This window comes from Mobula hypostoma, chromosome 16, assembly GCF_963921235.1.
Source record: "Mobula hypostoma chromosome 16, sMobHyp1.1, whole genome shotgun sequence".
Lineage (NCBI taxonomy): Eukaryota > Metazoa > Chordata > Chondrichthyes > Myliobatiformes > Myliobatidae > Mobula > Mobula hypostoma.
The window spans coordinates 57,676,540-57,687,492 of NC_086112.1; the positions used below are offsets into that span (position 1 = coordinate 57,676,540).

Below are 10,953 nucleotides of genomic sequence, written 5' to 3' on the forward strand. Positions count from 1 at the left end.
CACCCCATTCTATGTCACTCAAGGGAAATTCTACCCCAAAGAGGAGAGCCATGTTAGGAGATCGCAGAGACAAAGTTGTGCTTTGTGTGCGACATTGAGCTAATTATAACATTTGTTTGAGTTCTTGCACCAGACCAAGGATTACCTGTTATATTGCACACAGCACCTTGTGTAGAATGTGTAAAGCCTGTGTTATGGTATTTATAATCTCACTTTCCTTTCAGTTAATTGGTCCCCTGAGGCTTCAATAAAATTGTCATAAGACTGTGTCCCGTCAACATGTGACTACAGAATTGCTGGACGATAAAGTCCATTCACAAAAGTAACTGGTAATTCCAAATTGATGAAGAGTAAGTACAGAGGGTATATAGTACAGAGAACTCAAATTTGTAACAATCATTGGATGCCAAATACTGCTTTGGAAACTGAGAGAAAGGTGAAAATGTAAACAAAGAAAGTTATATAGAATGAAGTTTAGTAACATTAGCATATGCCATGAAATTTGTTGTTATGTGGCAATACGTAGTAATAAAATCTGTAAATTACAGTAAGTAATATACATAAATCAGTGTTGGCACGTGGCCAAGTGGTTAAGGCATTCGTCTAGTGATTTGAAGGGCTCTAGTTCAAGCCTTGGCTGAGGCAGCGTGTGTATCCTTGAGCAAGGCACTTAACCACACATTGCTCTGCGACGACACTGGTGCCAAGCTGTATGGGTCCTAATGCCCTTCCCTTGGACAACATTGGTGTCGTGGAGAGAGGAGACTTGCAGCATGGGCACCTGCTGGTCTTCCATACAACCTTGCCCAGGCCTGCGCCCTGGAAACTTTCCAAGGCACAAATCCATGGTCTCATGAGACTAACGGATGCCGATATAAAGTTAAACTAAATAAGTAGTTCAAACCAAGAGAAAAAAAAGTAATGAGGTAGTGTTCATGAGTTGAATGTACATTCAGAAATCAGATGGCAGAGGGGAGAAAGCTATTCCTGAAACATTGAGTGCGTGCCTTCAGGCTCCTGTACCTCCTCCCTGATGGTAGCAAAGTCTTTTTTTCAAAAATCTTGCATGTACTTGCTTTGTCTACATCTTGTTAAGTCAAAATAGCCAGAAAACAGGTCTACTTCCCTACGTACTGCAGTAACACTCTGTTTTTAATTCATAACATTTTAACATTTGCATCCTCAGGGATCGATTTCGAACAATGGTGAATGTACTCGGAGATTCTTTTGGAGCTGGAATTGTGGAGAAATTATCGAGAAAAGAATTGCAACAGATCGACCTCTCAAGTGGCATTGACATAGTGAATCCATTTGCTTTGGAGTCAGCTGCCTCAGAGAAAGAAGAATTGAAGATAAAAGAAGCATATGTCAATGGGGCATTTGATATCGATAAATCAGACTCTGTAGCTGTCACAGAAACTTCACAGTTTTGACTAAGTAAGAATGACAGTATGTGATTGTGACATCACGAAAATTACGCTGGCAAAGCTGTGGATCTGAATGAATTAACGAGTTTATTCCCACCAACAACAAAGACATTAAGATAAGGTCTTGAAAATATAATATATATTGACCATTGAACACCCTGATAATTAACCACAAATTATTTCCCCATCAGCTTGCAATCAAGATATGTTAATGCTCCAATTTAAATGCATGGATTGGGATACCAAAGGGGCAACTGTTGCAAGTAAGTTATTGTTGAAAGCAACAGAGCTAAGAGTAGGTAATAACTATTTCATGAAATTAAAATATTACTCTATGAAAACAAGTACTAGATTACAAGAATTAATATTAGGTGGTAATCATAATTCTCAGTTCAGGTAAGAATTCATGACAATGTCCATTAGCTTATGATAATTGTCTCAACCCCAGTTAGTTGCATTAACTGTTCCAGGTAGTTTTTATGTTTTAAATGATGTCTCAAAGAATACAAGATCAACATTCAATGCTTAAGAAATTGATAACGGTACTACTTGTGCAGCGAAATTAGTCTGAAATCAGCCTTGGGTATATAGGCATATAAGCATGAGATTCTTAATGTTAATACAAGCCAATATGAAAATCACTGCATATGGCTGGTAAATTCAAAATGGTTCTATTTGCATTGATTTTGCAAAATGATCTGACACTAGCTTGTGATGAATTTCTACAAGGATTTTCTTGCTGTGTAATTGTGTGGTATTGGAAGTTTGCTGGGAACACTGTGTACATAAACAGAACTGCTGATGTTATGACAGCAGACTGGGAGATGGCCTGAGGAACTACATCTCCACTATATTTTGCTCCACTGTAAATTAAGAAGCTCTGCTATTCACTTCATAGAGTTTCAAGAATACCTATATGGAACACTAATTATGCTCAGATGCCAATGAAATCTGAATCAGAGCTTGCAGACATTCTGACTGTATACTGGCAGATGACATACAAATATATAATTAAAATACCTCGGTGATCTGTTTATATTGGCTACACTTAATAGTCATACTGTTAACTTACAAAATTCGGAACACCATCAATGTGTAGAATAAAATGCAGACAAAATTCTAATGCCATAACATGCTGCTTCTTTGAGTTGATTAAAAGGTGGGGAGAAGAAATTTACTCAATCATTACTAACTCTAAGCATTGGCTGTGGGTTACACTCATTTTCTAACATTCATTAACATTGATTTAATTAGAATTGAATGTCCAATACTAGCAGCAGCTGTTACCCTTGGAACCATTTAGCTCCAGTAACCAAAGTTAAATTTTCTTCCAAACATAGTCTTCCTAGTGAAACCTAGCCAAAATTAATCAATCTACATCTGCTATTAAGATTGTACTTCAGTAACACTCTGAGCCCATTATTTATTCTGGATCTCAAATTAGGATTAAATTGCCCAAATATAGTTTCAACCCAAATATAGTAAACAAATGTTAACTTGGCTTCTGTCTCCAGTATTTCAAGAAATTGATCTTAAGTTTATTGTTTCTAATTGGATGGAGAAGCAATGATGACAGTTTAAATATTCAAACTAAAATTTGGTATACTGTAACTCAATCACGTGCATTACTTCAACATCTGGTTTAAACAAACTGAAAATGCTGAATGTAAAGTGCAGGTAACAGGCAGTGTAGGAGAAGGAAACAGAGATAACATTTCAAGTCCATGACTTTTCAGCAAAAGTTAGAAATGTTTCATCAAATACCTGTTTTCCTTCTGCCTCTTCTGAGGGCCAATCACGTGGATGACAGTTTAAATATTCAAACTAAAATTTGGTATACCGTAACTCAATCTTTAATAATACCCAGATCACTTAAGGTATACAGGCATTCGATTAACCCTTACAGCTTACAATGACATTACAATGATGAACTGGCCAAGCTCACTCCACTGGGTCATAGTCTGCGTTGAGTTCTGAATTCAGGTTCCTGCTTCTTTCATAATTGTTTCTGGATTATTGCTGCAAGGTATTCAATGTTTTTTCTTTTATATGTCTTTACACAAATCTTTCAGAAGTTGGGCTTCCTCAAACCTCAGCTGAGCCAATCAGACAGAGAAGAGTGTGGAATTAATTGCCCCTGAAAGTTTTCAGACATTGTTTTCAAGGCCTAGTCTTCTCACATAGGTATTTTACAACTCTAACCCAGACCTTTGGTTCTTACCATAGTAATGGCTTGCTCTTTTGCCTGATATTGAGGCCTTGGATGCCACTGGAGATATTCCAGAGTTTCTTATCTCACAACAACCCAATGCCCATTGTCTTGCTGTTTTCAATTCCTTAGTCTGAAACTTAGTCACAACAAAGCCAAGAATCTGCACTGAGATGAATGAGACAGATAGACTGTTCATTTCCAACATCATTACTCTCCCATGAAATGTTGTTTCAGTCTGTACTTGTAGATTAATTGTCACAGACAGCTTCTCAAAGAGTTTCCAAATCATAATCCTGTGATCAATCAAACAAAGTAGGATGAAATGCTTCCATTTAAACTGTTATCAATCCCCTCAGCATTTTCATAGAACTGTGCAGATTATTGACTATTCTTGCATGTAGTTTGTTCAAACTGAAAACACTTAACTTTTTTGGAATGGTTGTTTTCAATATTTTGCCAGCCACCTTTGCATTGTTCTATTTCTCTTCTCAGGAATGTCTCACTGCTTGTGAAGAATTGGATTCTTCTCACATCCTATGTGAGAGAGGCATAGCTGCCAGCCATAGGACTGAAAACTGGCACAGGGACAGAGGAGGAGAGAATGAACAGGGTTAGGTGGTGGGTGGTAATCAAAAAGGATACATCTATGATATAAAACCAGAAAATACTAAGAACACTCAGCAGCTCAGTCAGCGTCTGTGGAAAGAGAAAAGGTTAGTGCTTCAGGGCGTCATTCTCATTCCTCAGATCCTCTACAATTTGCACTTGAGTAGGTGTTGAAATGCGTCAACCTCCTTGGAAGAAGCATCAACTGTTTTACACTGAAACATTTCTGCTTCATATTTTTCCTATAATTAGATCAGTCAGATTGGATTCATAAGGTAAGTAAAATTGCCCTGAGCACAATGTTAAATAATGAATCAGATATTTTAGTACTTAAGGATTTATCAGCAAACTATAACTTTGGATAATATAGATGCTATTTTTGACTCGTCTGTAACTTGGACAGCACCCAAGAAGGGAAAGAATAGAGAATTGGTGAATGAAGGAAGAAATTCATTGGATTGTTAAACATATTTAAAATATTTAGTTGCTGTCCAAAAGGTTTTCTCTGAACATGAAAAGTGAAAACAACACTGAATGTCACTCAGAACTAAGACATAATTAATCACAAATTATACTGACAGCAATCTACTGAGATCATTCCTTAAGAATTCTGAAGCATCTTTCCAGCTAAATTTTAACAGAATGAATTTTGTTGCTTTTCGAGACAGGGGCCAAAAAAAATTGACTTGCATATAGAAACCGATGCAAAGTTACAGACTGTTGGCTCCATCCTCAGGCCTAAACAAAACTTGGATTTAATTTTGACTGAATACCCTTTAACTGTTGCTTCGTGACCCTGTTGCAGTTCACCACTCAGAGGACAGGAAATTGACCTACTTGATTGTGACCAGCAGGTAGCATCTCAGGAGAGGAGGCAATTGTGAGAAGGCTCTCACTGATGCTGGTCCAGAATGCAGATTGTTAAGGGTCAGAGCTGACTTTACTTGTGCCAGCCCTCTTTCCTGAGTTAGTTTAGTTAGACTACTCACTGCTTAATGATATCTTGGAGAAACACACATAATGCAAGATTTCCTCTAATTACACCTGAAATTTGCAGTTAGGTTGCAACAACTAACATGGAGCATTAACTTGCATTTTCCAGCAGCATTTTTTCACCTCCTATGTTCCATGATACAGTCCCATTGTCAGTCTTGTCTGAAAACTCCTAGCAAATTGAAAGTCAAAAGTCGAGTGTATGTACAGATGCAATGAAAAGCTTACAGCAACATCACAGTTTTCAGGAAGATGTTTGCATTGAATTTACAGTAAAATATCAGGTCATTTGGTTTATTACAGCCAATGGCAACATATAAGTTTCATTCACGAGAAAAAAAAAACGTAATTTAGATATGTTTCACAAGGAAAAACACACTTTTAGTGCAAAGTGATCAAAGTGGTCATAGTGTTGTTGATCTGTAGTGATTAGGATCATGCCAGTTGGTTCAAGAACCAAATGGTTAAAGGGAAGTAGCCGTTATTGAACCTAGTGGTGTGTGACTTCAGGCCTCTGTAACCCCTGCCCAATGGTAGCAACGCAATGAAAGTGTGGTGTTGCATTTTGCATGTCTCCTTCTTGAGGCAGCACCTCCTGTCATTGCCAGTGGTGGGGAGGGACATACCCGCGACAAATTAGACAGAGCCCACTGCTCTCTGCAGCTTTGTACGTTCCAGAACATTCAACATCCTGGACATCATAACAGTAAGCATGTTCCACAGTCTACAATCACTGAGTGCTCATTATCTAAGCGTACGATAGATTGATCTGAGTTGAATTTTGGACTCTTTTAATTGTCTCATTGTCAATGATTGAAGGCACTTTCTCAACTGGCTTTTACATATTTATACCTTTTCTCACTTTTTTTTTCCCACCCTGTCTTCATCAATAGGAAATGTTTAGTTGGTAGTCTATTTATCAATTTCAGTTTCAGAATTCCAAATCTGTGGATTAGAAATTGTAGTTCAGCTGCAGGGCACACTCAGTGGCTGTAGTATCCGCTCTCCAAAGACTGTTTCGGCCTTCGGCTTTCTGCTCTGCTCTACAGACTTCAGGAGCACTGGGGCAAGGGGAACAGAAAAGGCCGGCAGCCAGCAGTTCGCTGAGTGAGTCATGTGGCTGGGTGGAGGTTTCAAGGTGGGGATAGTGAGCAAGATTGGTCTGGTGGTTGCAGATCAAACAAGTGACAAGTGTAGAAGTCTGTCGGGCTTGAGACTAGGCTATCAAGAGAGAGGCAGGAGGATAAAGGATTTGTTCAATCTCTTTAGGGAGATAGATAGCTGAAAGACCAAAGCTTCATGAGACATAACACAAGAGTCTCATTCCAGCGCTGTGTTGGGAAGACCAAGCTGTCTCAGGGATGATCAACATCGGCTTTGGTAAAGGTAGTTTGGCTCAATGTCCTGTGTGTTACTGATATGAAAAACACAGGTGTGGAAAGGTGAATTGCAACCATTAAATTTCTGGTTGAATTTCACACCCACAATGATGTCTATCTCATTCCATTCCGGGAGAAAAAAAAACAATTATCAAGTAACTTTGGAAGCAAATAGTTCTTAAAATCTAACACAGTTTTTGGAAGAAAGCTTTGCCATACTTCAAAATTCTTGAGCTTTCTTTTAAGCAGATTTATTTTTGCCTTTTAGACTTGTCTATTCAAAATTCTGGACTGATGTGACAATGTTCTTAAATTTGGGATAGTCATAGAATAATATAGAACAGAAACACCCTTCAATCCATCTAGTCCATGCTGAACCAGCTGAACTGTTATTCTGCCTAGACCCATCAATTTGCACATGGACCGTACCCCTCCCATGCATCTACCTATCTAAATTTATAGGGCCAAATTATAGAGAAATTTAGAGAGATAAATTATACAGTTTCACGTATAACATCCTGCAGATCCATTTTCAACAGCACGTAGGAACTGGGTGAGCAGAGACAGTTTTGTTCTTGCATGCCTCAACCCTTCCCAGTGGGAAGTACCAACTGGAAGGTAGATAGACAGAAAAAGGTCAAGTAATCTAGAGGACCAAACCCAAACTGCTGGCCTGCTGAGTTCCTCCAGCATTTTGGAGCATTGTGTTCCTCTGGATCTCCAATTTCTGCAGAATCTCTTGTGTATACAATTCATCTAGAGGCTATTCACTGGCAATAGAAAAAGATGCATGGTAGCAACATTTGATTGTAGGAGGTGGGCATTGTGAGGGTACTGCATCTTGCCCTGAGTGGTTACCCTGAGTCTTGGAGGTTGGTGTTGTACCTTGGGTAAAGTTACTTCTGATTTTACCGCTCAAGCCAGTCACTATGTTACTATCTTAGAAGGTTACGAATTTATAAGGGTTCCATTAATGCAAAGGAACTTGATACTGGATTATTTATTTATGAAACTCCCGCAAGAAATCCAGAGATAGGCTTATCTTCCACAATAACTCACAGCAATAAAATTATAAATAGGCAGAAAATGTTGGCAGGAAATGGAGTTCCCTCTTTTTAACTACTCCCAGCTCTCTATGTTAAATTGCCTCCTTTACTTGTACATAAATTACTTGAAAAGGTCCTCGAACATGGTATGTCTCTTCAAAAAAACTGCAAAGGCTTCTAGAATAAAACAGTAAAATATATTTTACACATGCAAAATCGGCCTTTTCTTTTGATCTTGTGATATTTTTGTGAGAGTTAATTCTATGGATTTTTAATATAATGAGAAAATAAAATGTAATATTGATGAATTTGTAGATTAGCTGGAATTTGTCAGAAGATTTAATTGACCTAGAGGTACTTTTGCTTGTAAAGATCTACATGAACAAACTGGTCATCTCAATCACTTACAAGTACTTCAAATTCTTACAGATTTTCATAGAAATAACTTTCCAAACGATTCTTGCTGCATCTCCAAATCTTGCCCAAAGTGTGGGATAAGTAGGATTTTATTGTAGGGGTTAACTCTTTGCAGACTAAGCTTACGACTGAAGGATGTTTGAAATCAGTGTAAAATAATAGCTCCTGAGCATAAAAACAGGTCATCTAAAAATAATTAGTGATAAGATGGAAACAATCAGTAGAAATGATTTGATGTCATTTATCACTCTCGACTTGGAATGCAGAGAGGGGAAAAGAAAGGTCAAAGTGTAATTCACATGTAAACATTCAGGGGATTGAATGTATTGATGAGGAATATTTGTACACCTTGTTTTTTGTTGAATAAAGAACTCTAACTACATGTGTATAATGACTATTTGAGTCAATATGAACTTAATTTTACGCAGACACAAATTGCTCTTTTATGTGCATTTAAATATTTGACCAAATATTGGTGTTTGCTGTGTGGCTGGTGTACTAAAGTATGAATTAATTATTTATTTTAACATCATTACTTACTTTAATATGTTTTAGTTAGCTTTATTTTTGATAAAATATTAGTAATTTATATTTAATTGTTCCATTTAATGCTTTTTAAATATTTTAGAATGCCATTCTCAGTAGCATACGTATCACTAAGCTCTGCTTTCAGGATCTAAAGACTGACTAACTGAATTCACCAATCTTCAACACTTCCAGTGTCATCAGCTATTTTATATAATATTTAAGAAATATAATATTTTATATGATTTTTTAAAATAAATATAACTATTTCCCACTCAGGAAAATGTCAGTTATTGACTCCATACAAAAATACTTTGACTGTCCTAAGAATATTTACAATGCCCAATATTCTACCAGTGTAGCAACTAATGAAACATAAAATCACTCAAAATCAATTAGCTCCAGAAGTCCACAGACTCAGTTTTAACACCAATATATCTCACGCTCATGATAATTCTGTTTAATCATCCTTGGGCTCCAGGATGGTTGATAGTTTTATTATTTGAGTATTGCTAAGGTCTTTTACTTCATTTGTGTAATAAACATTTTTGACAGCAGGGACCTTTTAACATAGAACATAGAATAGTACAGCACAGTACAGGCCCTTCGGCCCACAATGTTGTGCCGACCCTCAAACCCTGCCTCCCATATAAGCCCCCACCTTAGATTCCTCCATATACCTGTCCAGTAGTCTCTTAAACTTCACTAGTGTATCTGCCTCCACCACTGACTCAGGTAGTGCATTCCACGCACCAACCACTCTCTGAGTAAAAAACCTTCCTCTAATATCCCCCTTGAACTTCCCACCCCTTACTTTAAAGCCATGTCCTCTTGTATTGAGCAGTGGTGCTCTGGGGAAGAGGCGCTGGCTATCCACTCTATCTATTCCTCTTATTATCTTATACACCTCTATCATGTCTCCTCTCATCCTCCTTCTCTCCAAAGAGTAAAGCCCTAGCTCCCTTAATCTCTGATCATAATGCATACTTTCTAAACCAGGCAGCATCCTGGTAAATCTCCTCTGTACCCTTTCCAATCCTTCCACATCCTTCCTATAGTGAGGTGACCAGAACTGGACACAGCACTCCAAGTGTGGCCTAACCAGAGTTTTATAGAGCTGCATCATTACATCGCGACTCTTAAACTCTATCCCTCGACTTATGAAAGCTAGCACCCCATAAGCTTTCTTAACTACCCTATCTACCTGTGAGGCAACTTTCAGGGATCTGTGGACATGTACCCCCAGATCCCTCTGCTCCTCCACACTTCCAAGTATCCTGCCATTTACTTTGTACTCTGCCTTGGAGTTTGTCCTTCCAAAGTGTACCACCTCACACTTTTCCGGGTTGAACTCCATCTGCCACTTCAGCCCACTTCTGCATCCTGTCAATGTCTCTCTGCAACCTTTGACAATCCTCTACACTATCTACAACACCACCAACCTTTGTGTCGTCTGCAAACTTGCCAACCCACCCTTCTATCCCCACATCCAGGTCGTTGATAAAAATCACGAAAAGTAGAGGTCCCAGAACAGATCCTTGTGGGACACCACTAGTCACAATGCTCCAATCTAAATGTACTCCCTCCACCACCACCCTCTGCCTTCTGCAGTCAAGCCAATTCTGAATCCACCTGGCCAAACTTCCCTGGATCCCATGCCTTCTAACTTTCTGAATAAGCCTACACTGTGGAACCTTGTCAAATGCCTTACTAAAATCCATATAGATCACATTTTAGTGAAGAAATTATCAAAATCCGAAATAATTTTCAGTGATGAAATACTCGCCAAGTGAAAGAGTGGTATTATTTCACTGTACAGTTCTCAGGAAAGTGTTTGCTTTGAATTTAACAATGAAACAGGGCATTTGATTTACCCAGTCTGTGCAAGCATGTATCTCCACATAATTACTTTTCCATCCTAGTGACATAATTCCTCATATCGACATATCCTTTTATTCCATTCAAACCTTCACCTCACTGACTCCAACTGATATAATGTTCCATATTCTGATCTCCCTCTGAGAAAAAAGGCTTCTCCAAAATTCTCCAAAAACTGAGTTTATTGGTAATCATTTAAACGCCCCTAGTTTTGGAAAGGTTATAATGTAAATATGTGTCATGGAAATCAAAACACCCTGTTCATAAATTTTCCCAGCTGATCATAAAGTTGTGAAAGGTGTATCCCTCATTTATTAAAGATCCAAACACAAATCCTATCATTGGCTCACTTGCATAGCTTGGTTGGATACCCAGGCAGAAAAGATGGCTGCATTATGGGATAAACTATCTCTGGTGTAAGTTTGGAACCACGTAAGACTTACAGAAAGATTCATGTTACCCAGAGTCTG

At 38.2% G+C, this 10,953-nt stretch overlaps 1 protein-coding gene across 1 annotated transcript in view; it reads left to right on the plus strand.

Moving 5' to 3' along the window:
• slc1a1 (solute carrier family 1 member 1) overlaps window positions 1-8,464 on the plus strand; it is a 97,795-nt gene extending 89,331 nt beyond the window's left edge. The window contains exon 12 of the mRNA XM_063068996.1: window positions 1,187-8,464. Coding sequence (XP_062925066.1) covers window positions 1,187-1,433 — 247 coding nt within the window. The 3' untranslated portion in view covers window positions 1,434-8,464. The remainder of the gene's footprint in view (window positions 1-1,186) is intronic.
• Window positions 8,465-10,953: the final 2,489 nt, after the last annotated feature.